At 51.6% G+C, this 27236-nt stretch overlaps 2 protein-coding genes across 3 annotated transcripts in view; both read left to right on the forward strand.

The window, feature by feature from the left end:
- The window catches only part of TBC1D10A (TBC1 domain family member 10A), a 47003-nt gene extending 35178 nt beyond the window's left edge, over nt 1–11825 (forward strand). The window contains exons 3-9 of the mRNA XM_049788823.1: nt 1963–2070; nt 7168–7274; nt 9199–9313; nt 9393–9458; nt 10068–10257; nt 10348–10502; nt 11142–11825. Coding sequence (XP_049644780.1) covers nt 1963–2070; nt 7168–7274; nt 9199–9313; nt 9393–9458; nt 10068–10257; nt 10348–10502; nt 11142–11618 — 1218 coding nt within the window. The 3' untranslated portion in view covers nt 11619–11825. The remainder of the gene's footprint in view (nt 1–1962; nt 2071–7167; nt 7275–9198; nt 9314–9392; nt 9459–10067; nt 10258–10347; nt 10503–11141) is intronic.
- Nucleotides 11826–15941: 4116 nt separating this feature from the next.
- Nucleotides 15942–21199, forward strand: CASTOR1 (cytosolic arginine sensor for mTORC1 subunit 1). 2 transcript variants are annotated; one of them, XM_049788841.1, is made up of 9 exons: nt 15942–16061; nt 16333–16403; nt 18780–18967; nt 19050–19182; nt 19440–19566; nt 19973–20080; nt 20243–20325; nt 20419–20513; nt 20644–21199. In XM_049788841.1, exons 1-9 carry the CDS (start codon nt 15949–15951, stop codon nt 20710–20712), a joined length of 987 nt encoding a protein of 328 aa, XP_049644798.1. In that variant the 5' UTR covers nt 15942–15948; the 3' UTR covers nt 20713–21199. The 2 variants fall into 2 exon arrangements, with proteins under 2 accessions (XP_049644798.1, XP_049644799.1); XM_049788842.1 differs by having other exon boundaries at nt 19443–19566.
- The last annotated feature ends 6037 nt before the right edge of the window (nt 21200–27236 follow it).

Raw genomic sequence — 27236 nt, forward strand, 5'->3', positions numbered from 1 at the left:
TCTTCACTCTATTCTGAGTCCAGAAGGAACTTCCTTCTGTCTCACTAAGGGTCTGTGAGGTAGAAAGTGCTTATGATAGAATCTCTTGTTGGTATAGGGTAGCTGGAGCCCTCATGGGAATATCTTTTTTTGTGTGTGTGTGTGGTTTTTTTGGGTCACACCTGGCAGTGCTCAGGGGTTACTCCTGGCTTCATGCTCAGAAATTGTTCCTGGCAGGCACAGGGGACAATATGGGACGCCAGGATTTGAACCGATGACCTTCTGCATGAAAGACAAACGCCTTACCTCCATGCTATCTCTCCGGCCCCTCATGGGAATATCTTTTTTTTTTGTTTTGTTTTTGGGCCACACCCGGTGAGACTCAGGGGTTACTCCTGCCTATGCGCTCAGAAGTTGCTCCTGGCTTGGGGGACCATATGGGATGCCGGGGGATCGAACCGCGGTCCGTCCTAGGCTAGCGGAGGCAAGGCAGGCACCTTACTTCTAGCGCCACCGTCATGGGAATATCTTAAGGCTTTTCTACTCTGTTCTTTGATTTTTCTGTTTGTAAAAGATGTGATGATTTTCCAGACTGGATTTTAGTAGTTGAGACTTTTTATAATGACGCTGAGCATTTATCCTGGAATAGTCTCTGAGCAGCACAAGGTGTGCTTCTGGGGGTTCTTGAGGGACCATGTCATAGATATAATCCCTGCCTCTACATGCAAAACATGTACTCTGGTCTACTTAGTCATCTCCATGACTCCCCCCCCCTTTTTTTTTTTTAATTTTGTTTTGTTTTTGTTTTTGGGCCATTCTCGGCTGTGCTCAGGAGTTACTTCTGGCTCTGCACTCAGAAATCATACCCTGGCAGGCTCAGGGACCAAATGGGATGCCTGGGATTCAACCTGGGTTCATCACAGATCGGCCACATGCAAGTCAAATGCCCTACTGCTGTGTTATCACTTTGCCCCCTCCTCTTTTATTTTGGTGATGCTCCATTAATCAGACTAGATATTAAATGCTTAGGCAGACAGTGCAATAATGCTGAGGCCCAGACATGCTGGGGGCCATTAGGGCCATTCCAGTAGTGCTTGGGAGAATCATGCAGTGCTGGAGATTGAAGTTTGGGGCATCATTCACTGTAACCTTTGATTTATCTCCCAGCTCTAGTAGGGATTCTTCATTTATTTATTTATTCATTCATTTATTTATTTATTTATTTATTTATTTATTTTTTGGGGCCACACCTGGCAAAGCCCAGGGGCCACTCTGGCCTCTGCACTGAGGAATCACTCCTGGTAGGCATTTGGGACCATATGGGATTCCGGGAATTGAACCCAGGTTGGTCATGTGCAAGGCAAATATCCTACCTGCTGTACTATCGCTCCGGCCCCTAATAGGGGTTCTTGACCCTAGGTGATGGTGATTAGTTCCATCTTTATTCAGAATTCTCATATTTGTCTGGTCCTGCCATATGGGTTCTTGAATACTTCCCAAAAAATAACCAGGTGATATCCTGTGGAGTTCTTCCAGTATGTTGTTTCATTTGGATTGAGAAAATGATGAGGGGCATTTAGATGTCTGTGGTAGGCCTTAGGGATACCTGTGCTGTCATTGGCTCTGAAGACTTGGTGTCTCTGCCATCACCTGGTGGCAGCATGTCTAATTGCAGTCACACCTCCCCCACTTCTAATCATAGGATCTGTTTTGTAGTTGCAACAGGAATGCTTTCTTTTCTCCCTCTTTCTGCTCTCACTAATATGCTCACTGAATGCTCTCTAAGAACTGGCATAGGAGCTGGCTGGCATACAACTTCTGGGGGAGCTGCCACAGTGGGCACAATTTTCTTACCCTCTGTCCAACACTTCCCTCCACTCCCCTAGTTGCAATAGACATTGAATGTAGAGCTTCATATATGGGGCTCATGCTTTACCATTTAGTTATTTCCCCCAGTTCACAGCTATCTCTTTTGACTTTCAGATTCGTTTACGGTGCCAAAAGGGTATTCCACCTTCCTTGCGGGGCCGTGCTTGGCAGTACCTGTCAGGAGGCAAGGTGAAGCTGCATCAGAACCCTGGAAAGTTTGATGTGAGTTAACTTCCTTCCCCAGCCTTTCTTTCAGGTCTCCTGGCAATTTTCTTCAAGACGTAGATCTTTCATGTATGCACCTGGAGAACCTTGATCCATACATCAAGTTCCTGAATGTCCATTTCAACTCTTCCCTTTCACAACCAGTTAGGTTTTCTTTTCTGGGATCAACAGGCTATATCCCAGCTCTAGGAAGGGACACGAGGATCATTTTCCTATTCTCTGGACCTTTTAGAACCTTCACCTGAATATGCATAGGGCCTTTCATGCTTTCTGGTCTCCCACCCTCAACTTTTTTTTTTCTCTATGTAATCATTTAACCTGTATTACTTGTGAGATTGTTAGCCCTGGGGATGAGCCTAATGAGTATCCTTAGAGGACAGAATTAAGTCACTGGCCAGAGAGAGTATTCTCTAGAGCTATATCTTCCCCACCCAACACTCTTCCACAACCTCCTGCCCCCTAGCTGTTGGGTATGAATGTCCCTCTAATCATGGTGCTTTTTAAGGCAATTTAGGCTGGGTAACTCCTCTAGCCTGTTCCTTTAAAGAATTCTGGGAGGCAGTTGGATTCCTTGGGATTTCCCAAAGCATATCTGCCTAGATCTTACCTAGCTCTGGGCATCAGGGCTCCTTCCAGATTCTTGGGTCTGGTGACAGACAGTGAGATACTGCTGCTTGCTAGTGGCATTTTGCTGTTATACTTTATGCTTTGGCAAACACTCCTGTCCTGCCAAATCCCTTCCCTGAAGGGAAGATGGGGTAGGGGAGCAGAGTTTCTGATGTTGAACTGAAGAGGGTGAAAGCTGTTTGCTGGCAGAACTTGGCAGCAGGATGCAGAGTAGGGCAGGAAGAGGTTGAAGTGGAGGCAGGGGCATTGGAGTGTTTGGCTTGGAGGAGTTCTGAATGAGGGCACCCATTTTTCCAGAGCACCAGTATCAGACCACCACTCAAGTTACTTCTAGTTTCCAGAGACTTCCAGTGATAACTTTGCTTCTATTTTAGAGGTCAACTGCCTGGGCAGTGGAGGATATATGGAGTAGAAGCTCCACCACAAGTCTGTAGTAAACCTCCAGCAGTAAGAACCCAGACAGGAACAAGAACTGAGAGCTTGAATGGCTCAGTCCACCTCCTGGTTACACAGTTAATAATATCTGCATGCTGCATTAACAGAGCACAGAGCTGTGGTACACTGAGTATGGGTGCTGAGCAGGTACATCTATAGAGGAATTGGCCATCCCTGTGAGATCTTGTCGGATGCTTTGGAGTGTAAGTAGATTTGCTAGGAAAGATCTTATAGATGCTCTATAGTGGAGTGGTGGATTTCTATAGGACAGTCCTGGGACTAGATAGTGGCTTGTGAATACTCCAGGAAGAACTTCTGCTTGGGTTTGATACAGAAGCAGTGACAGGGATCAGAGTCTCTCTCTGGTTGCTATGAGGATGTGAACCCAGAGGCAAGGGTACAGTGACAGGACTGGTGGTACTGGTGGTAGTATCACATACCTATTCCTGTGCTGTCCTGTAGTCCCAGGTATCCAGCCCCTACCTCAGTTCTCATATTTTCCTGTACTTGCTGCTGTTTTTTGTTTTGTTTTGTTTTGTTTTTGTTTTTTTGGCCACACCTCAGGGGTTACTCCTGGCTGTCTGCTCAGAAATAGCTCCTGGCAGGCAAGGGGGACCATATGGGACACCGAGATTCGAACCACCACCTTAGGTCCTGGATCGGCAGCTTGCAAGGCAAATACCGCTGTGCTATCTCTCCAGACCCTGTTTTTTATTTTTATTTTTAGGGCCATACCAGGTAGCCTCAGGGATTACTCCTGGCTCTGTGCTTAGAAATTGCTCTTGGCAATTGCTCTTGGCAGGTTCAGGAGACTATATGGGATGCCGGGAATCAAAGCTGGGTTTGTCCCAGGCCAACCGCATTCAAGGCAAATGCCTTAAGGCTGTGCTATCTCACTGGCCCCTACTTGCTGCTTCTTATTTATTTACTACTGTCTTTTTTTCTACCTGGTTTTCTTTTCTGGCTCCACCTCATGATGACACTGGCCTTTTCATGCTTTTGTGGGTTGTGGTAGCGCTTCATCTCCTAGGAGGCAACACTGGCCTTTATTTCTCAGTACTCTTCCCCTATCAGCTCTTTAGCTACCTCTTCCTTTCTCACTGACACACAATCTACCATAGCTTGGTGCCTTGAGCTGCTGAGGTACCAAGCAACCACATTCGAGGAACGAATGTTGAGGTTTTACATCTCTACCTTATGGAAATGCATGGGAGAATTCATAGAATTCTTTCCTTCCCAGTACAAGAAAATCTGTATTCTATTCACTTAGTATTCAACCCTGTTCTTTATTTTTTTTGTTTGTTTGTTTTCTTTTGGTTTTTGGTTTTTGAGTCACACCGGCAGCACTCAGGGGTCTCAGAAATTGCTCCTGGCAGGCTCAGGGGACCATATGGGATGCCAGGATTTGAATCACTGTCCTTCTGCATACAAGGCAAATGTCCTACCTCCATTCTATCTCTCCGGCCCCCCAACCCTGTTCTTACCTAAGAGGGAACATGGGACACACAAATCTCCACCTTGAGGTATGCTTTGTGATTTTTTTTGGGGGGGGTCACACCCAGCAGTGCTCAGGGGTCACTCCTGGCTCTGTGCTCAGAAATCACTTCTGGCAGGTTCAAAGGACCATATAGGATACCGGACTTGAACCACCATTTTTCTGCATGCAAGGCAAATGCTTTACCTCCATGCTATCTCTCTAGCCCCATGCTTTGTGATTTTAAAGATTGTCCATCTATCTCTTTGACTGTGTTCCTACTCAAGGGTCTTCTGCAGATGCCTGACCCCTCTTTATACTCTGTTGTCCTGAATATTGGGTCAGCTTTTTCTCTGAGTACTTACTCTAGTGTCAAGTCACCTAGCACCCTCCATTTTTATGTTAAACACGGGAATATCCCCACTAAGGGGGCAAATGACAGGGTATTCTGTGCCAGTCAGGACCTGGGCCTGTGTGTGCTGGTGATTTTGCTAAGGATGCAGCCTTTCCCTCAGCACATTTCCTCAACTGCTCTTGTCCTCCCACAACCTTAATCTGTTTCCCTGTTCGGTTCTTTTGGGGATGGGGGTGTTAGGCCACACTTGGCAGGGCTCAGGGGTTATTCCTGGCTCTGTGCTCAGAAATTGCTCCTGGCAGGCTAAGGGGCCATATGGGATGCTAGGAATCGAACGTTGGTTCATCCTGGGTTGAATGCATACAAGGCAAACACTGTGCTACCACTGTGCTATCACTTTGGCCCCTTCCACGTTTAGTTCTTTGGCCTTTTTTTCTATTGATTTATTTTTTTTAAGTTGAGGTATGAATTTATATAGGTGAAATACATTGATTTTAAGTGTACAGTTTTGAGACATAATACACATAGATGTAGCCAACAGGCAAATCAAGATAAAGAACATTTCAAATAATCGAGAGGATTTTTATTTTTGTGATAATCTTGTCTTTATAAATAGTAACTCATGCTAAAATGTTCACAGATGTTCAAAGAATAAAACTTGGTTGAAACCCCAGAACCAAGAAGTGGTTCTGAGGTTAATGGTTTGACAGATGTCATATCTTTTCAGACAGTGCTGAGTAGATCTCTCTCACTCCCTCCCCTCTTTCTCTTTCTCTGTTGTCTCTGTCTCTTACAGACACAGGCACAGACACCAACCACACATACACACACACACACACACACACACACACATGCACGAGGGTGTGCCTGAAGAGGCAGTACCCCTTGTATAAGGAGGGGCAGGTGCAGATGAATTGATTTCCAGTTCCACTCTATTTTTCTAGTTACTAATCCTTAGGCACATCACCTTTCTTTGACTCTTAGTTTCCTCATCAGTGAACAGTGTAAGTAATAATAGGCTCTGTAGGGGCAGAGAGATAGCATGGAGGTAAGGTGTTTGCCTCACCTGCAGAAGGTTGGTGGTTCGAATCCCGGCATCCCATATGGTCCCCCGAGCCTGCCAGAAGCGATTTCTGAGTGTAGAGTCAGGAGTAACCCCTGAGTGCTGCCTGCCGGGTGTGACACAAAAACAAAACAAAACAAAACAAAAAAATAGGACCTGTATTTGGAGGTTGACTTAGTGAGGCCCTTAGATGCTCGTCTTCACAACTAGTTCAAGGGATGCCAACTGGTGGTAACTATTGCTTTGAGAGTTGCCCTTTTTTTTTTTTTTTGTGGTTTTTGGGTCACACCCGGCAGTGCTCAGGGGTTATTTTAGGCCACAGGCTCAGAAATTGCTCCTGGCAGGCACAGGGGACCATATGGGACCCTGGGATTCAAACTGATGACCTCCTGCATGAAAGGCAAACGCCTTACCTCCATGCTATCTCTCTGGGCCCTACCTTTCTTCGCAAGGATGTAACATTAGGTATTTAATTGAGCTCCAATGAATTGCCTAGAGCAGAGGTTCCCAAACTTATTTGACCTGCCATCCTCTTTCCAGTCAGTAAACTATGCCTCTCTCCTCCACAGTTTATCTTCTTTTTTCTTTTTTGGTTTTTGGCCGCACTCAGGGATTACTCCTGGCTCTATGCTCAGAAATTGCCCCTGGCAGGCACAAGGAACCATGTGGAATGCCGGGATTTGAACCACTGTCCTTCTGCATGAAAGGCAAATGCCTTACCTCCATGCTATCTCTCTGGCCCCACAGTTTACCTTCTTGTATGTGTGGGGAGACCACTCCACAGCACCCCACCCCTTTCAGTTGCACCCAAGGCTATTGTTATACCTGTTGGATTGGTCCTGTGTTCCCCAGGAGCCAGTATTGCCCACTTTGTCTAAGAAATCTTCTAGACATTAGTTCCAGAGATAGCTATAATGAATACTCTTGCACACAAGGTCTTCCTGGAGTCAGGATCACTCCTCAGGGTTCTGGGGTCCTTATCCCTTTGGTGCTTTGTCTTTGCCAGGGCTTCCTGGCGTGGGCTTTCTCATCTACCCTAAAGCAGGCCCATTGTCTCTGATTGAGGATGGGGCTTCAGGGCCTGGTAAAATTATATAAGCACCCCTACCTGCTAACATCTGCCCTTGATTTTGATTCCAGGAGCTGGACATGTCACCGGGGGACCCCAAGTGGCTGGATGTGATAGAACGTGACTTACACCGGCAGTTTCCATTTCATGAGATGTTTGTGTCCCGGGGAGGCCATGGGTGAGCAGGCTAAGCTTGAAGGACTGGTGGGGATTCTAGGAAGCAGAAGTCAACTTCGTTTGTGGGCCTCAGAGCTGGTGGGAGGGAGGTAAATTCAAAGTTTTGAGTTACCTTTTTTGGGGGGAGGTTGGAACACACCCGGTGGCTGGCGCTCAAGGGTTACTCCTGGCTCTGCACTCAGAAATTGCTCCTGGCAGGCTCGGGGGACCATATGGGATTCTGGGATTCGAATCCACCATCTGTCCTGCATGCAAGGCAAACTACCTACCGCTGTGCTATATCTCTTCGTCTCCAGTTACCCTTTTTTTCTTTTTTTTTTGGTTTTTGGGCCACACCCGGCGGCGCTCAGGGTTTACTCCTGGCTGTCTGCTCAGAAATAGCTCCTGGCAGGCACGGGGGACCATATGGGACACCGGGATTTGAACCAACCACCTTAGGTCCTGGATCCGCTGCTTGCAAGGCAAACACCGCTGTGCTATCTCTCCGGGCCCTCCAGTTACCCTTTATTGATAGGAGTCTGATGAATTCTCTTAGTGTTTATTTACCTTCCCAGTTCAGCCATCATGTACTCCCCAGAGAGGTAGATCCTGCCTGGACTGGTCCTTTTTTAGGAACAGGTTTTGGTGTGGTGAGAGGTTGGTGAGGGCTGTGTAGGTGGAGAGGATGTTGGAGAAAAGCGGTGTGTGGTGGGCCTGCAGAATAAGAGACACACAAAAAAGATTGGCTGGGCTGAGGGGCCATAGCTATGAAAGAGGATACCTTTCCCTTTTGCAGATACATTACTTTTCTGTCTTTTTATTTTTTTTTAAATTTTGGGTGTAATATCTGGTGGTGTAATGCCAGGGATCAAAAGTATGGACCTCCCACATGCTCATGCTCAGCTTTTCTAGTAGCTACCTCTCTGGACCAGTCTCTCATATACTCCTTTGTTTTTTGTTTTGTTTTGCCTTTTTTTTTTTTTTTTGTTCATTTTGGTTTACTCCTAGCTCTGCATTCTGAGATTCCTCTTTGCAGTGCTCAGGATCCATATGTGGTGCCATGAACTTAATTTAGATTGACTGCATGCAAAGCAAGCACCTTACCTGTAGTATTATCAATCCAACCTCTCCATACCACTCATTACCCTCAACTGTGCTTCTGTCTTCAAATCTGCACTTTCCCAAACAGGGTCTCTGACCTGACTGTGATCATTAAGTTCATTCTCTCTTTGGAGTATGTAGATTTTCATATGGTTAAGAGAAGTTGGGGCCCGGAGAGATAGCACAGCGGCGTTTGCCTTGTAAGCAGCCGATCCAGGACCAAAGGTGGTTGGTTCGAATCCTGATGTCCCATATGGTCCCCCGTGCCTGCTAGGAGCTATTTCTGAGCAGATAGCCAGGAGTAACCCCTGAGCACCGCCGGGTGTGGCCCAAAAACCAAAAAAAAAAAAAAAAGAGAAGTTGGGAGGGGTATTCCCACTTGAGAGCAGAAGATCAAATAAAAAGTAGAGGGCAGGAGAGATGGTTCATAGAGTAGAGTGCATACTTTGCATGCAGAAGCCCTAGGTTCAGGCATTTGTGGTCTCTCCAACACCTTTAGGAACAGTGCACAGTGTTAGGGGATCCCCAGTACCTCTAGGAACAGTGCACAGTGTTAAGGAGGAAGAAAGGAAGGAGGGAGGGAGAATAGGAAGGAAGGAAGGGAGAAAGGGAGGGAGGAAAGGAGAGGAGAGAAGGGTTGGAGGAAGGAAGGAGTTGGAGAGATAATACAGCAAATAAAGTACTTGCATGTGGCCAACCAAATTTCAATCCCTGGCATCCCACTGACCACTCCAGCAAAGAAAAAAAAAAGTTAAGGGTAGAATCAGGATGTACTGATACAGGTAAGAATGCATCTATCTGCTTTCCCTAACCTGTCATCCTTGCCCTTCTTGGCTATTCCATAGGCAGCAGGACCTCTTCCGTGTGCTGAAGGCCTACACATTGTACCGACCCGATGAGGGCTACTGCCAGGCCCAGGCCCCCATTGCTGCTGTCCTGCTCATGCACATGCCTGCTGAGGTATCACTAGGCCCAGGGTGGGTGAGCCGGCAGGCTGGGCACACCCAGCAGCAAGGCCTCACATCTTTCTTGCCCATAGCAAGCCTTTTGGTGCCTGGTGCAGATCTGTGAGAAGTACCTGCCTGGCTACTACAGTGAGAAACTGGTGAGTGCTTGCCTGGCCTGGGCACTATGCCAACTGGATGCCCGCCCTCTGTGGTCCCTTTAGGCCTTTAGCAGACTCTCATGCTCCACCTTCTTCCCTTTAAAAACCTCCTTAGACTTTTGTTACTTTCAGACTAAGTCCCTGGGCCAGCCAGGGACTAGGCCCCTGGACTGCCCAAGTGATAGGATCTGCACTAGCCTCCAGCTATCTGGCCTCCTCCATGGAATTCAGTTTCTGGAAATAATTTCACCAATTTCCCTGCCTTGGCCTAGGTATAAACCTCTTCTCCATTCCTTTCCCTCCTTTTTCTTTATTCTTCCTCTCCTTCAGCCCCTAGGGAGTATTTCTTCCCCCTGACAAGGAGGGCCTCTAATACACATCTGCCCCATATCCCTGCTCTGGGCTCTCAGCCCTTGACCCCCTCCCATCTCTGACTGTCCTATGACTCATGTGTGTCAGCCCCTTTTCACTGTATACTCCATAAGGAGGTCCAGCTGGATCTGATTTGCTTCTCTTTGCCTCCCAGAGCCCTGGGGCTTGGGTCCAGTTGCTGCCCTAGCTGCAGTGATTGGGTCCATGGTCATGGCCCCTGGTCTCACTGCCCTGCAGGAGGCAATCCAGCTAGACGGGGAGATCCTATTCTCGCTACTGCAGAAGGTGTCGCCTGTGGCCCACAAGCACCTGAGCCGGCAGAAGATTGACCCGCTGCTCTACATGACAGAGTGGTTCATGTGTGCCTTCGCCCGCACCCTGCCATGGAGCTCTGTGCTGCGTGTCTGGGACATGTTCTTCTGTGAAGGTACAGGAGTGGGCTCAAGAGCACTCTGCCCCCAGAGGGGGTCTCAATTTCCAGAGAAACTTCTAAGTGCCCCTCCCACCCCCCATGCAGGAGTCAAGATCATCTTCCGAGTGGGGCTAGTGTTGCTCAAGCACGCGCTTGGCTCTCCTGAGAAGCTCAAAGCCTGCCAGGGCCAGTATGAGACTATCGAGCGACTGAAGAGCCTCAGTCCGAAGATCATGCAGGAAGCCTTCCTAGTCCAGGAGGTCAGGCCTGGAGTGAGGGAAAGTTGGGGGGGGGGCTCTGGAGGGAGGACTCCAAAGGGGGTGCTCCCATGGCGGGTTACCCATATTAGTCTCAGCATTTTGAGTAGTTACCCAAAAGCACTGTGAGAAGAACACATCTTTTGTTGTTGTTGTTGTTGGGTCATCTCTGGTGGTGCTCAGGGGTTACTCCTTGCTCTGTGCTCAGAAATCACTCCTGGCGAGCTCTGGGAACCATATGGGATGCAGGGCATCAAACCCAGTCAGCTGCATGCAAGGCAAATACTCTACCCAGTGTGCTATCACTGTGGGCCCTATGTAAACCATATAGAATGAAGGGACCTAGAAGCTCTCACCCCTTCTCTCTGACTCCCTGGTACCACACCTATGGTCTTGGCTTTATTTTCCTTTTCTTGGTGGAATGTTGTGGTATCAAAAACTGGAAAGTTGTGGAGAGGCTATGAGGTGGGGCTCAGCAGACACTCAACTCTAGGTTTCCTCAGGTACCAGACCCTCATCCTTCTTAGAGGTCAGCCTTTGGTAACCAGAGCTGGGGGGACTGAGACAGCTCCTGCTGTCTGGCCTGGAAGACAAAAGGGAAGGTTCTTCATGGTGCTCACCTACCTGTCCCCATCCTCACAGGTGGTAGAGTTGCCACTGACAGAGCGCCAGATTGAGCGTGAGCACCTCATCCAGCTGCGACGCTGGCAGGAGACCCGGGGAGAGCTGCAGTGCCACTCCCCACCTAGGCTGCACGGTGCCAAGGCTATCCTGGATGCAGAGCCAGGTCCCCGGCCCTCCCTGCAGCCTTCACCATCCATCCGCTTGCTCCCTGATGCCCCCCTACCTAACTCCAAAGGCAAACCCAAGCAGCCCAAGCACGTCCACAAGGAGCAGCAGAAACCGGTGAAAGCAAATGAAAAGCCAGACAAGACCCTTACCCCAAGTCAAGTCAAGGTGGCAGCTGCTGCAGGAGATGCAAATGCCCCACAGGACATGTCATCAGACCACTCTGTCCACCAGGACCCAGCTCCCCAGGACTCCGCTTCACAGGACCCAGCCCATCACCGCTCCCAAGAAAGCCTGACCTCACAGGAGAGTGAGGACACCTACTTGTAACCCAGGCCTGGTCAGGACTCTCCACAGGGTCCCTACACCTATTCCTTTTATGAACGAACACTCCAAAGCCTGCTGGACCACAGGGTCTGGCTGGCCCAGCACAGATTCTGCCTGAGACTCCTTATTTATTTTCTCCAGAGTGGAGCTCAGGGTGAGCCCAGTTAGGACTGGCAGTACGGGCCAATGAGTGGGGCCTTACTCAGCCCTGTCTTCTAGGGGAATGCTCCCCCCACATTAATGTGAGGGGAGAGGGTGGGGTGGAGGGTGGGGTACTCTTTGTGTAAAATAGAAACATGATTTTGTACAGAAATAAACAAGTTTGTGTAGAGCTGGTGTGCAGTTGGGAACTAGAAAAGGAGTGCCAGCCTGGCCTCAGCTTCACTCCATGTCCTGAAGAGCCCCCCCCCCCCCATCCTGACCCCAGTTCAGTTTCAGGATTTTTGTCAGTGCAAAGCCCAAGTTCAGGGCCGTCCCCTGCTTATGGCCCCTATTTTTCCTTACCATATCCCCCTCTGCCCATGTGTGCCCTCTATGGATTAAAGGTCTCTGGGACTGGAGCCCAGGGTGGGCCTGATCAGGCCAGTTCCCAGGCTTTGATCTTTACTCATCTCCTCAATGAGAGGATGTCTTGTAAGGAAGGATCTTCCTTCTCAAAGCCTGACCTAGACACCATTCAGAATCCCAGTTCGTTTTTATTTAATTAATTTTATTATCATTATTGTTGTTAAGAGGTAGCATGTTTCTGTTTTTCTTTTTGGTCACACCTGGCAGCGCTCAGGGGTTACTCCTGGCTCTATGCTCAGAAATTGCTTCTGACAGGCTCGGGAGACCATATGGGATGCAGGGATTTGAACCATGTCTTTCTGCATGCAAGGCAAATGCCCTTCCTCCATGCTATCTCTCTGGCCCCGGTAACATGTTTTTTAATAGTGTTAACATTCGTGGTCTTAAAAAAAAAACATTCATGGTCTTTTTTTTTTTTTTTTTTTTTTGATTTTTGGGTCACACCCAGCAGTGCTCAGGGGTTACTCCTGGCCCTATGCTCAGAAATTGCCCCGGCAGGCACAGGGGACCATATGGGATGCCGGGATTCAAACCACCGTCCTTCTGCATGAAAGGCAAACGCCTTACCTCCATGCTATCTCTCCGGCCCCAACATTCATGGTCTTGATGTAATTACCATACCTCACCACCATCAAAGTGTCCAAGGCCCTTCACCACTGTCTTTAGGTTACTTCTTCCACCAATGCCCCCACTTCTTGGTAATCTCAGTTTTATAATTCAAGGCCAAGAGTTTGTCATCATTTGTTACTAAGCAAGATTCTTAGCACACTTTCTGGGCAAAGTACTGGTGCCAGGGGTGGAGTGACATGAATGACCTCATATGCTCAGCCAGAACCTCTGTCAGAGGCAAAGAAGGGTCAGGGGTAAAGTCTGTGTTCTCTTTTTGTTTTGTTTTGGGGCCACACCCACAAAGTGTTCAGGGGCTACTCCCAGTGCTGTTTGGAGGACCTTGTGCTGAGGACCAAACCCAGGCCTATGCTCAACCTGTTCCACTATCTCTTGGACCTAGAAGTCTGATCTCTGGTCTAAGGCCTCCTGCCACTGACTAAACACTTAACTGTACCAGGCTGGCTGGTGCTGAATCACAGACTCATTATCCCCATTTTATAGATAAGGAAGCGGAGAAGCTGAGTGTAAAAGAAGACACTGATCCTGATTTATACCCAGAGCTCCTTATCTCTCTCTCCTGAGTAGGGTGCCATATGACCTCACTCTACAACTGAGGGTCCAGGTCAGCACTGTGGTCATAACCTGGTGACTGGCAAGGGCAAGGACAGGGTGTCCCTGAGAGAGGCCCCCCTCTGCTGAGGAAGCAGCTTTTCCAGTCAAACAATAGCGGTGTTCCTGGCAGGCCACCAAGTTGGGCTGGGCTGTTGGCGGAGGTGGGAGGGGGAGGCATAGCACCTCCCAGGGAGTTTTCAGACACTTAGGGCCTTAGCCTAGAACATCTTGTCCTGGTACAGCCAGGGATACTGAGACCTGGATAGGCAAAAGCCTTTTAGGACAGTCCACCTAATTCCTACCTCCTATCCCTCACCCTGTGGTTTTCCATCCAGTCTGCTTGCCATCAGCGCCATCCAAGGAATAGTCTTTGAGGACATTCCCCTCTGGCCTCCAGAGGACAGGCAAGATGTGACAGCTGTACATTGTCCCATGGGAGCCCACTGAGCCTGAGACTCCAGGAATAAAAGATTTTGCCTGGCTTCCAACTGTCTATAGTGAGATTCCTCGACTGACTAGAGACCTGTGCAGGCCTGATGGGTCCCAACAAGGTCTGTGGCCTGCTTTACCCTGCATGGTTCAGAGCCTCAGATCTTGAAGCCTGAGTATACTGGGGCCAAGTAAGGCCCCCTGCCCCTACATGCTCAGTCCTGTTATTTGACCAACTTAGTGTATCGATGCCTGCTTAGCATGGGGTCTGAGACCAGAAAGGGCCTAATCTGTATCCAGTTCCGATGCTGAAATAATGCCTAAATGGTCCTAAAGCCTCATATCTGGGGTGCATGCCAGTGATGGGGGCCTCCTTTAGGCCTGAAGTAAACATTTATTTATTTTTGGTCTTTCGGGCCACAACCAGTGATGCTTAGGGGTTACTCCTGACTATGCGCTCAGAAATCGCTCCTGGCTTGGGGGACCATATGGGACCCCAGAAGGATCGAACCTCGGTCCGTCCTAGGATAGCGCTTGCAAGGCAAACACCTTACCGCTTGTGCCACCTCACTGGCCTCATGAAGTAAACTTGTTTTTAACAGTTTTATTGTTTAAAAAATTGGGGGAGTATTTTGGGAGGCCATTCCCCGTGGTACTCAGGGCCTACACCTGGTTCTGCACTCAAGGCTCACTCCTGGTGGGCTCAGGTGACCCTTGTGCCAGGGATCAAAACCAAGTCAGCTGTGTACAAGGAAAGTGTCCTGCTCTGTACTATCTACAATCCCTGTGCCTGAAGCAAATTTGGTTATGCTTAGAAAAACTGGATTCTGCTAGTGACTGCGGGTTTGGGGTAGCCTGAGGAGGATTCAAGTGTTAGGTCAGAGTTACCCATAAAGTGCCAGGTGCATGGGCGCTGGTCCCTCAAAGTCTAAGCTTTGGCCACTGCTGACATAAGCACTTGTTACTTAGTGGTTAGTCTTGAAAGGTCAGGCCTTAAATCTGGCTACCTGTGTTCTCCCATCCCACAGTACAGGCAGGGGGCGGGGATTACCCGGCAAGGCTAGGTTTCACCTTGCCAGGACACTTAATGACCTCGGACTGGGAAGGGATACTGGTATGTGTCAGCATCAATCCTCAGCAACCCTTATTGGAGGACTAAGATTTTTTTGGAGGGGGGCTGTCATGTCACACACAGTGTTGCTCACGGTTACTCCTGGCTGTGTTTAGGGATTACTATTGGCAGAGTTTGGGGGACCATATGGGATGCCAGGGACTAAACCCAGGCCGGCAGTGTGCTAAGCAAGCACTCTTATCCACTATCCAGGGGTCCTCAAACTTTTTAAACAGGGGGCCAGTTCACTGTCTTTCAGGCTTTTGGAGGGCCAGATTATAGTAAAAACAAAAATTATGAACAAATTTCTATGCACACTGAATATATCTTATTTAGAAGTGAAGAAACAAAATGGGAATAAATACAATATGTGGCCCGCGGGCCGTAGTTTGAAGACCCCTGCACTATACTATGGCTTTGGCCCCAGGAATAGAATTTTGGTCACCACTGCCTGTGCCAGTTCTGCTTGGCCTTGCTCTCTGCTGAGAGGCAAGAAGGAAGAAGATGCCAGGAAGGGCACTTGGGCGCCATCCCAGGCTCGCCCAGCCTGCACGGGGGTACTCTCACCCCTCCCGTGGGTCCTTCCGAGGTCCAGTGATCAGACTCTTTCAAAAAACCACCCCAAGTTCCCGAGCGCTCCACACACACCAGGGAGCAGCCGAGGACCTGTAGACGGGAAGGGCGTGGCCCGACGAGGGGCATGGCCGGGCCGGGGCGGGGCCGGTGGGCGGGGCTTTGACTTGGGAGGGCGGGGCACTGTGGGCCTCGAGGGCCGGCGATTGGCCCCGGGTGTTGGAAGGGGGCGTGGCATGGCCCCTGATAGGCCGCGCGCTCCGAGGGGCGTGTCCGGGGAGAGCAGGACGGGCCGCGGCGCGGGCCTGGGCGGGCGGGCGGCGTGGGCCTGCAGCGGCGCCGCGTCTCCTTACGCGCCCCCCGGCGGCGCCGCCCCCGACGCGGCTTGGGGCTTGGGTCCGGTCCGGCCCGGGAGGCGCTTTGCTCGCTGCCATGGAACTGCACATCCTGGAGCACCGGGTGCGGGTGCTGAGCCTCGCCCGGCCCGGCCTGTGGCTCTACACGCACCCGCTCATCAAGCTGCTCTTCCTGCCCCGCCGCAGCCGGTGCGTGCTCGGGTGGGCCCGGGGACCGGATCGGGGGGCCTGGGTGGGGGCCGCCCTCCGCTCGGCCTCCCCTGCGCGGGGGGACCGCCGCCTATCCGGCTCCGGGAGGCCTCGGTGGAGGTGGAGCCCGCACCCCGCTGCCCGAGGGGAAAGTGGAGGGGTGGAGGGGGGCCTGCGGGCGGGCAGGTGGTCTCTCCAGGCGCTGGGGAGGGAGGACGGAAGGGGCGACCCACCCAGGCTCAAGTGCTCCCTCGCCCCTCTCCCCCACCAGGTGCAAGTTCTTCAGCCTGACCGAGACCCCCGAGGATTACACGCTCATGGTGGACGAGGAGGGCTTCAAAGGTGGGGCCTGCCTGGGCTGGGGCGTAAGGGAGGAATGCAGAGCTTCCTTTTGTGGGGTTCTATTTTTTTGGGGGGAGGGCTGCAACATCCAGCTGTGCTTAGGAGTTACTCCTGGCTCTGTGCTCAGGAATCATTTCTAACGGTGCTCAGGGGACAGTTTGGGTTGCAGGGGATCGAACCCTGGTCAGCCATGTGCAAACGTCCAACCCACTGTACTTTTGCTCCTGCCCCAACTCTGGGATTCTTTATTTTTTTGGGGTGGGGTGGAGGGTGTGTGGGCCACATTTTGCTGGGCTTAGAAATGACTCCTGGCTCTCTGTTCAGGCATCACCCCTGGCGGTGCTCGGTGGGGAGGGACTGTTTGGGGGTTGCTGCAAGCCATGTGCAAAGGCCCAACCCACTTGCCCTACTGCACCAGCTCTACTCTCTGGGATTCTTTACCAGAGGCTGGGACCCGATGTCCCAAGAGCTTCCATCTCAAAAACAGAAGGATCTGGGTTCCAGTTCAGCTGGCATCACTACTGGCTGTGTGCCCTAAACAACTCACTTCCTTGCTCTGAACTGTTTTGTTTCTTCTTATGTAAAAGTGGATCCAATTATGGTTCTGATCTGCTAGGAATCCCCTAAGGGCTTTCTAAACAGTGTGCAGTTTCAGGACCTCCGTGACAGGCATGAGCCCCCAGCTCTGTGGCCATTATAACCCTTGGCCCATTCTTTTCTCTCAGATTTCTCTCCCTAGTGTGGGTCACACCCTCCCTGACTGGTCTGCTGAAGCCCAGTCTGAGGGTTGGAGAAGGAATGCAGACACAGGCATCTAGCCCAGGGCAGGGTTCAGGGGGCCTCTTGGCTGCTAACCTAGCCCAGCCCCCTGTTCTGGACTAGGCGCCAGTCTGGATTGTCCTGGGCCTCTAGAACTGACATCTGACACATCTGACAGTCTTGCAGTCTCAGGCCAGTGAGCGCTTGGCCTACCCACTCATGGCGTTTGTAGGCCTTAGTTTCCCTGTTTGTACAGCGGGCAAGTCTAGTTCTGTTGAGGGACCTGGCATTCCCCAGCCAAACTGATGTCTTGGCGCCTCCTGGTGGTGGAGGGTCTTTGAATTTTCAGCACCGGGTTCCCTTTTGTGAACTGTTTTTTTCTTGTTTGTTTGTTTTTTTGGTTTTTGGTTTTTGGGCCACACCTGGCAGTGCTCAGGGGTTACTCCTGGCTGTCTGCTCAGAAATAGCTCCTGGCAGGCTCGGGGACCATATGGGACACCAGGATTCGAACCAACCACCTCTGGTTCTGGATCTGCTGCTTGCAAGGCAAACACCACTGTGCTATCTCTCTGGGCCCCCCTTTTGTGAACTGTTACTGAGAGCAGAGAACTTCAGCTCCAGCTTTAAAGTAAATTGTGGAACGAGTTTGAGCCCAGGTTTCAAACTCTGACTTGCAAACAAACTGGATTTTTGTTTTTTATATTGGCCACACAAGCCATGCTCAGGGATCACTCCTAGAGGCACTAGAGCCTCGATGGCGAACCTATGGCACGCGTGCCAGCGGTGGCACGCAAAGGCCTTGCAGCTGGCACGCAGGAAGGGGTCCTCAATTAAGATATTCGGCGCAGCGTGAGGCGAGTGTGCCGGTGTCTGCTTTGCAGCTCATCTGGCAACAGGGCTGGACTGGCCATTGGGAGGACTGGGCATTGTATGGCAGTTTGGGCACTCAGGCTCAAAAAGATTAGTCATCACGGGCCCGGAGAGATAGCACAGCGACATTTGCCTTGCATGCAGCCGATCGAGGACCAAAGTTGGCTGGTTCGAATCCCAGTGTCCCATATGGTCCCCCATGCCTGCCAGGAGCTATTTCTTAGCAGACAGCCAGGAATAACCCCTGAGCACTGTCGGGTGTGACCCAAAAACCAAAAAAAAAAAAAAAAAAAAAAAAAAGATTAGCCATCACTGCACTAGAGGGACCATATGGGATGCCGGGGATCGAAGCTAGGTTGGCCATGTGCAAGGCAAGCATCCTACCTGCTGTGCTATCTCTCGTTTCTTTTTTTTTGGGGGGGGGGGTCACACTCAGCTGTGTTCAGGGATTACTTTTGGCTCTGCACTCAGAAATTACTCCTGGCAGGCTCGGGGGAATGCCGAAGATCAAATCACCATTCATCCTGGATTGGCCATGTGCAAGGCTAACGCCCTACCACTATGCTATCTCTCTGGCCCCTCTCGTTTATGCTTAACAGAAAAGTTGAAATCCCTGGCAGGCCAACAGAACTTGAGGGGAAGGAATCAGCCCCCATTTCCAGACCTGTCAAGCTCAGACAGGGAGACAGGATGGGAAGGGACCCGTCCTATAGGGCCTGACTGGGCTTGCATCCTCCCTACCTGCAGAGCTGCCCCCATCAGAGTTCCTGCAAGTGGCCGAGGCCACGTGGCTGGTGCTGAACGTGTCATCCCACAGCGGTGCGGCTGTGCAGGCTGCTGGGGTCACCAAGATCGCTCGCTCAGTCATCGCGCCACTGGCCGAGCACCACGTGTCTGTGTTGATGTTGTCCACGTACCAGACAGACTTCATCCTGGTGCGTTTCCTAGGGGTGCTGGGATAGAGCGGAGGGTCGGCATGGGTGCCTGTCATGGACCTTCTTTCTCCCTGCTATGCAGGTTCGTGAGCAGGACCTGTCCGTGGTCATACACACCCTGGCCCAGGAATTCGACATTTACCGAGAAGTGGGCGGAGAGCCTGTACCTGTTACCAGAGATGATTCCAGCAATGGTTTCCCCCGGGCACAACATGGTGAGAACCCCTTCTCCCCGACATCCAGACCTGTGCAGGGCTGCCTTGATGCACAGATCCTTTTCCTGGTTTATGGTTTCTGTTTGCTGGGAAGACCCTTGGTCCCTGACTGGGAGAAGAAGGGGATACTTGGGGGAAGGTGGGTTGCGCGGGAAGCAGGACCCTCTATCTGTCTAATCCAGTCTTCTCCCTGGCTGGCCACCAGAGGGCGCCCATGCCCCAGGCCACACTTAATTCACCACCCAGTCTCTCCCCAGCAGGCCCCAGCCCCACGGTGCACCCCATCCAGAGCCCACAGAATCGCTTCTGTGTCCTCACCCTGGACCCCGAGACACTGCCAGCCATTGCCACCACCCTCATTGATGTTCTCTTCTACTCACACAGGTGAGCCTCATCCCGGCTGGATCTCCTCACCCCAACTTCCCCCTTCCTTTCCTGACCACCTTCTGCCTGTTACCTGCTTCTGCCGCTCTGTACCCCTTCTGTATCTCGGGCTTCTGAGAACCCCTGTGCCCTTGATTGATGATCATGAAAGCTCTAGATACCCACTGCTGGCACCCTCTCCTGTGATCAGAGCTACTTCCAAGCCATGCCCTCATCTGTCCTGGTATTGGGGTTCCACATCTTTAGCACACTTGGGGTGTGTGTTCTGTCCCCACCCATAGCCTTTGGAGATCTGACCCTTGGACAGAGAAAAGTAACCCGGAGACACTCCTGGTGCTGACCCGGAAGGAATGGATTGGTGTTGGGGTTGGTCTGGCAGCTCTCCGAGCCTCCTGTCTCTTCCTAGTGTCCCCAAAGAGGCAGCCACAAGCGGGCCCAGCACCATCACGTTCTTTGCCTTTTCCCTCATCGAGGGCTACATCTCTATTGTCATGGACGCTGAGACACAGAAAAAGTATGTGCTTCAGAGGGAGTGGGTGGGCCAGAGGCCCTCAGCCAGCCCACGGAGGGAGGGGGCATCAGGCATTTGGGCTGCTGGGCTAAACTGTTCCCTGGGGTTCACAGTGGGACAGGGAGTGGCTAGACGAGCCCTACCCCTGTCCTTCTGTCTGTCCAGGTTCCCCAGTGACCTCCTGCTGACCAGCTCCTCGGGCGAGCTGTGGAGGATGGTTCGCATCGGCGGCCAGCCCCTGGGATTTGGTGAGGGCTGCTCGTGGAGCTGTAGGGACTTGAGGGGGGGGGGGGCTGTTGTAGGGATCAGGGTGACTTCTTGACCCTCTCCTCACCTCTCAGATGAATGTGGGATCGTGGCCCAGATTGCAGGGCCCCTGGCTGCGGCAGACATCTCGGCCTACTACATCAGCACCTTCAATTTTGACCATGCCCTGGTGAGTGCCCTAGACTAGGCAGGAGAGGGGAGGTGCCCTGCAGGGAGGGGGAACAGGAAGTGGTTGCATCTGCATGAGGATGCAACTAATTTCGACTCTGCTTCCGCCCTCTCTGCCTACCTGTCCACAGGTGCCCGAGGACGGCATTGACAGCGTCATCGAGGTGCTCCAGCGGCGGCAGGAGAGCCTGGGGTCCTGAGGCCATGGCAGAGGGCAGCGCCGTGCCATCTTCCTCACCCCTTGGCTTCTAGAGACATCTCTAAGCTATCTCCTCAGGCTCTGGGATGAAAGCCCCCACTTGGGGGCTTTCCCAGTTCCCACCAGGGCATCCCTTTTGATCAGCTATATCATATGTAAGCTACATGCAGGCACCAGTCCTCATGTGGGGACACGCATGTCTGCCCACAGATGACACAGTGCTCAGGGCTTCCGCTTGGAGGCCCCAACCTGTCACTCCGGGGCAAGGCTGGCCTCTGCATTTGCACATTCCCTGCTGAGGCCCGAGCCAAACCTCCCAAACCCCCTTCTCAGTACCCAGGCCTGCTGCTCCCCGCAGGCCATGATGTCCGTTCTGCCTCTGGCCTGGCTTCCCTTCCCCAGTGAGTCTGAGTGCCTGCCCCCTCAGGGGACATCCAATGAAAGTGTTTGTACAACTCTCCTTTTTTATTATAAAGGGCTTATTATGACGTGGTTCTCTTTGGTTTATTTGGTTGTTTGGTTTGGGGGCCACAGTCTCAGTGCACAGTCTTTACTCCTGGCTCTGCTCAGGAAAATCACTCCTAATGGTAGAGGGGAACCGATCAAACCTGGGTTGTCCATGGTGCAAGACCGGCTTCCTTCCTGCTGTGCTCGCTCTCTCTCCAGCTTCTTAAGCCAGCCTGTGGTTCTTGGAAAACTCCCTGGGAAACTGGCATGGGTTGTGCTCTACTCATCTGTGCCCCAATTCCCATTTGGGGGAAAAAAAGCTGGGAGAGTGGAAGTGATGAGACTCAGAGTCGACAGACACCCTCTTGTCCTGTGGCATAGGGGCTACCTCCCCACTCCTGGAGACTGGGATTCGGATGGGCCCCACACATGCCCCAAGAAGGTTATCAGGGGCCCTCAGCCCAGCCCTGCCTGCGCTCGGGAAGGGAAGAGGGTGTGACTTCGGTGTACTAAGGTCGCCCTGGCTCCCCAGAAAAGCCAGAACAGCCCAGCTTCTGGCATTGCGCCCACCCTGTCTCTCGGATCTTGAGGTCGCCCATCAGAGGAGCAGAGAGCTATGCCTTGTTTGGTGAGTGAGCAGTTGGGGACCCTGGATCACCCCTTTCCCTTTCCTAGTGTTTGGAGACGAGCTGGTTTTTAGCACCCAGGACTGTAGCCCCTGACTCTACAGAATGGCTGATGGGCTGATGCGATGCTCATAGTTTAGCATGAGAGGTGGGAGTTCCACTTTCTCATCCTGGGACCCTTTCAAGACCCTGAACCAAGGGCTCTCTGGGCTGGTTGTCACCTGACTGCAGTTAGGGAGATCCTAGCCTCTCCCACTGCCCTGTTGGGCTGTTTCCGTCATCTAGATTCCTCAGTGCCTGTCAAGTCCTCAGGTCAGGTTTTAATCTGGCACTGGCTTCTTCTGCCGAGCCAGGGTAGGGGCCCCAAAAAGCCGACATGGACTGATCTCCAGGCCCAGAGAGAATTTTTGCCTCTCTTTGCCTCATGCTGGCATGTTGGAGTGTAGGGGTCCTTTGGCTAGAAACTAACCTGGGGGGCTGGAGCAATAGTACAGACAATAGGGTGCTTGCTTTGCACCTGGTCAATCTAGGTTCGATTCCCCAGTAGCCAGTATGGTCCCTCGGGCTCTTCAGGACAGATTCCTGAGTGCAGAGCCAGGAATAACCCCTGAGCACTGCAAGGTGTGGCCCCCAAACCAAAAAGCAGCCGGGATCAAGGGCAGAAGGAATGGAAGGTGTCCAGGGGACATTGAAATAAGAAGAGGATGACTCTGGGCCTCAGCTAGATAGAGCTATGGTAGATGTTTTGGGGGGCATCAGATGGGTCTAGAGTGGCTCCCTGCACAGGTGGGAGTCATCTTTTCATCCTATTCCAGGCCCAGGAGGGTCTTAAAGCAAAGGGGTCTCCTTGGGTCTTCCCACCCTGGGGTGGATCAGGGACATTCACTGGGGTCCCACCTTGTCTTCCCAGCCCGCACCCCACATCACAATCTCTTCTGAGGCTGGGGTGGGGACCCTCACCCCCTGAAGGAGACAGTGTGGCGGGGCTGGGGGTTCTTGCCCACTCACCCTCTGGGTCTGAAATGCTAAGTCCAGCCCCCAGTCCAGGATGTGGACCTGGTGGGTGGGGTCAGGGGATGAGGAAATGCAGGCAGGCGTATCGGGCCCATTTCTACCCCTCTGGTCTTCCTGTCCTTGGAGGAAGTCCCAGTGGTATCAGAGGAAGAAGTTTGGGGGGTTAAATCTTCACTCTAGCCCTCCTGGGCAGAGTTGTGGGTTCCCCATACTTGTTCAATGGCTCCCAAGCTGGCTCCATGACCCCCAGAGGGAAGAATAAAGTCTGGGGCCATCTTAGGGGCCCCGGGGCAAGGGTCTACCTGGTGGGAAAAAAAGCTAGTGTTCAGTCCAAGGGCAGCTCAGGTTCTCAGCACCGGAAAGCAGTTTTTCCCCTTCTGGGGCGTGTCGTCCATTCTTTATATGTCGCACAGAGATTCCCAAGGGAAATAGTGTGTGCAGAGGACCGAGGGGACCGCTCCAGGCTACAGAGTCTGGCAGAAGCAGAATTCAAACAGGTGAACAGAGCCAAGTGGGGGACGGACGGGAAATTACCCTGGGGGAAGGAACACTTTCGCTGACCCCGGAGCCAGGGACGGTTTTGCAAGCTCCTCGCCATCCAGCTGTCTGTGTGGGTGACTGGGTGTCTGCTGCCGGTGGCAACGAGTGCGTGGGCAGGCACGCGAGGCCTGGCTTGGCTCCTCCCTGACCCTGGGCCAGGCCGGATGAGCCCATTGGGCAACGGCCGCGGTTTCTGCTTCACTTTCCCAGGCAGGCCAGGCCCCGCCACTGGGATTCCAGAGCCCCGCCAGTGGCCTCAGATGGGGTTAGGGGGCTCTTCCTTCCTGGGAGGTCAGGCTCTGCCTGCCCACACGTGTGTGCCACCTGGTGTGTGCAAACGTGTGCATTTATATGCATGTGCAGCCCCAATGTGGAGTCCATGCTGAGGTCTGTCCGGGTGTCTGTGGCTGTTCGTCATCTGATTCCACATGATGCTCTGGCCAGCTTGTGTTTGCATGTCTTATGTTTACATGTGTGTCTGTGCCGGGCCGTACAGGTGAGCATTTGGGGAGGTATCTTTTCAGATGTCCGTGGCAGTTAACAGTCTCTATGCAGGCCCTCAGCTCTCAAGTTTTCATATTCATATGTATATAGAAAAAGGTTTACAACTAATTTGGCCTATGACCCTCTTGTAAGGAAACAAAATACTCAGTGTGCCCTCCTTGGAAATTTATCTTCTTTTTTTTTTTTTGGTGGTGGAGGGGGTCAGGGGGACCACACCTGGCAGGCTTTCAGGGCTTTCCCCATTCAGTGCTTTGGGGCTACACCCAGTGATGTTCAGGGGACCATGCAGTGCTGGGGATTAAATTCAAGCCCCCTCCCTACATGCAAAACATATGCTTCAGCTCATTGAACCATTGCTCTGCCCCCAAATCTATTTTTAGGATTTGGTTTTGGGGTCATCCAGCTGTGTTCAGGGGCTCTTCCTGGCTCAGGAGAGACCCCGGCAGTGCACAGGGACCATATATGGTGCTGGGGACTCTGACTGGGCTCAGCTGCTTGCAAAAGCAAAGTCTTGATTTCTGTATCACCTTTCCAGTAACCCCCAACTACCTTTATCAGTTTGATTTGTTTTCCCAGTGGTGCAACCTGAACCACACCTGGTGTGGTCACACCTGGTGACGCTCAGGGGTTGCTCCTGGCTATGCACTCAGAAATCACTCCTGGCTTGGGGGACCAGATGGGATACCGGGGGATCGAACTGTGGTCCAGCCTAGGCTAGTACACGCAAGGCAGACACCTTATGCCCTCTGTCACTGCTCTGGCAGGGGCTACTCTTGGCTCTGCAGTTAGGAGTCACTCCTGGCAGTGCTTAGGGGACCATATGGAATGCTGTGGATCGAACCTGGGTTAACTACATTGGAAGGCAAACATACCATGCTATCGCTCCTACCCCTTTGGTTTGATTTTATGTCATACTCAGCAGCACTCAGGGCTTACTCCTGGCTTTGCACTCAGGGATCACTTCTGGATGGACTTCAAGAGACCCTATGGCAGAGGTGGCAAACAAGTTCGACACAAAGAGCCAAAATTTTAAACTGTGAGAGTCAGAGAGCCACACCACGCAGTGACCTGCCAAAACAGACAAACACTCACACAAAAGCATCTAATTTTAACAATAATAAATTAAACACATATTGCATTTTGCCATTTTGAGTGAGGGTCAAAATCTTGCAGTGATGGGGCCGGAGAGATAGCATGGAGGTAAGGCTTTTGCCTTTCATGCAGGAGGTCATCGGTTCGAATCCCGGCGCCCCATATGGTCCCCTGTGCCTGCCAGGAGCAATTTCTGAGCCTGGAACCAGGAATAACCCCTGAGCACTGCCAGGTGTGACCCAAAAACCAAAAAAAAAAAAAAAAAAAAATCTTGCAGTGATAGTGAGGGTGTGCTGCGTCCTCCACACTAAGAACTCACGGCAAGATGTGACACCACATGAGACACACGGGTCCCCCCCCCCCCCCCCCCCCCCCGCTTGCTGGCCCGTATAGTTGTTTCCGAGGGATGGGAGACAGGATGCTGCAGCCTGGAGGTGGGACTCCGCGCTCGGAGATCTCTCCTCAGAGGTCCCTCCCCAGAAGCAGCATAACAAAATCCAAGCTTGGCAAAGAGCCACAGTATACAAAATAATGATAAGAGGCAAAGAGCCACATTCACTTTGGCCAGGAGCCACATGCGGCTCGAGAGCCACGTGTTCGCCACCCCTGCCCTATGGCATGCTAGGAATCAAACCCAGGTCAAGCGCCCTATCTGCTGACTATCTCTCCAACCACATATCTTTTTTTTTTTTGGACTCATATCTTTTTTTGTTTTGTATTTTGAGTCACACCGGGTGACACTCAGGGGTTACTCCTAGCTTTGCACTCAGAAATTGCTCCTGGCAGGTTCAGGAAACCATAAGAGATCCCAGGAATCGAACCGGTGTCCATCTGGTGTTGGCCACTTGCAAGTCAAATGCCCACTTGCAAGTCAAATGCCCTACCACTGTAGTACCACTTCAGCCCCTGACTTCATGTCTTCAAATGAGCAAACAGAAAGCACCCCCAATTGTACTCAAGGCCACTATGATCCCCTACCATCATTCTGTGGCTCCTACTGCAGTTGGGCTTATATTCCTACCTGGTGACTCTTCCCGGGGTCCAGAACCCCTCAGGCCCTCTGGCTCTTCATAATCTCTCAGGCCTGCCTCTGTCATGCTGAAGTACACTAGATACCCATTTGGCCACATCTCAGTCCCCCACCCACACCTTTTTGCCTCTTTCCAGTCTCCCTCCTCCCCTCTGCCCACTCTGTCCCTCTTTTTTTTGGGGGGGGGTGTGTGGGTACACCCAGCAGAGCTCAGAACTTATTTTAGATTCTGGACTCAGGAACCTGAGTCCTGACAGTATCATGAAACTATATAGGATACCAGGGATCGAATCGAGGTTAGCGGTGTGCAAGGCAAATGCCCTACTCTCTGTGCTATCTCTCTGGCCTCTCTCCCTCCATTTGTCTGTAGCCTAAAGCAAAGCTCATTTCTGCTTTGTGCCTTAATGTGCAGGAACCCCTCAGCCTGCCAAACCTTTTCTCCTCCTCTTTGCCCAGGGGCCCTGACCTACAAGGCTCTGCTGGCCATCGTCCCTCAGGCCTCAGCCTGCATTTGCTTGAAAGCCAGGAGCTTCTTCTGGCCAGTAGGCAGGCCCTGAACTGGCACATTCTGGTGTTTTTTTTGTTTGTTTATTTTTGTGGTTATTTTTTTTGTTTTTGGGTCCCACCAGGTGTTATTCCTGGCTCTATGCTCAGATGTCGCTCCTGGCAGGCTCAGGGGACCATATGGGATGCCGGATTCGAACCAACATCCGGCATAGGTTAGCTGCATGCAAAGCAAATGCCCTACCACTGTGCTCTCTCTCTCTCTCTGTCCTCCATTCTGGTCTTTTTTGTCAAGACTATTCAGGTGGTTGCTTTATCTCTGGAGGCTGCACCTCACTTCCCATCTCCTCTAGTTTTTTGGACAGAGCCAGTGTTTTGTTTTTGCTTTTTCTGTTTTTTTTTTTTCAGGCCCCTCCTTGGGTACACATTTTTTTATTATATATTTTTATTTAAGTAACATGATTATAGTTGGGTTACAGTCACAAACAGAACACCCCCGTCACCTGTGTAATATTGTTTGTTTTGTTTTGTTTCTGCCAAACCTACAGTGCTCAGGGGCTTTACTCCTGGCTTTGTGCTCTGGGTCCACACCTGGCATAAGTGTGTTCAGCCCACAACCCCATGCAATGTAAGTACTGTTAGCTACTTGCTGTCTCTCTCAGCCAGCTTTGGTGTTCTGTCTCCCCTTGATATTGTGGGGGTTTGTTTCTTTCATTTGTTTTTGTGTGGGGACCATACCTGGTGGTACTCAGGGTTGTTCCTCTTTGC

Source organism: Suncus etruscus, chromosome 15, assembly GCF_024139225.1.
Source record: "Suncus etruscus isolate mSunEtr1 chromosome 15, mSunEtr1.pri.cur, whole genome shotgun sequence".
In the NCBI taxonomy this organism is placed as follows: Eukaryota; Metazoa; Chordata; class Mammalia; order Eulipotyphla; family Soricidae; genus Suncus; species Suncus etruscus.

What these genes read in the sequence shown, in the direction of transcription:
- CASTOR1 (XM_049788841.1), top strand. Translation starts at nt 15,949, where the DNA reads ATGGAACTGCACATCCTGGAGCACCGGGTGCGGGTGCTGAGCCTCGCC. An exon ending in TTCCTGCCCCGCCGCAGCCG is followed by an intron (nt 16,062 to 16,332) that starts GTGCGTGCTCGG and finishes CTCCCCCACCAG; the next exon opens with GTGCAAGTTCTTCAGCCTGA. An exon ending in CGGCCAGCCCCTGGGATTTG is followed by an intron (nt 20,326 to 20,418) that starts GTGAGGGCTGCT and finishes CTCACCTCTCAG; the next exon opens with ATGAATGTGGGATCGTGGCC.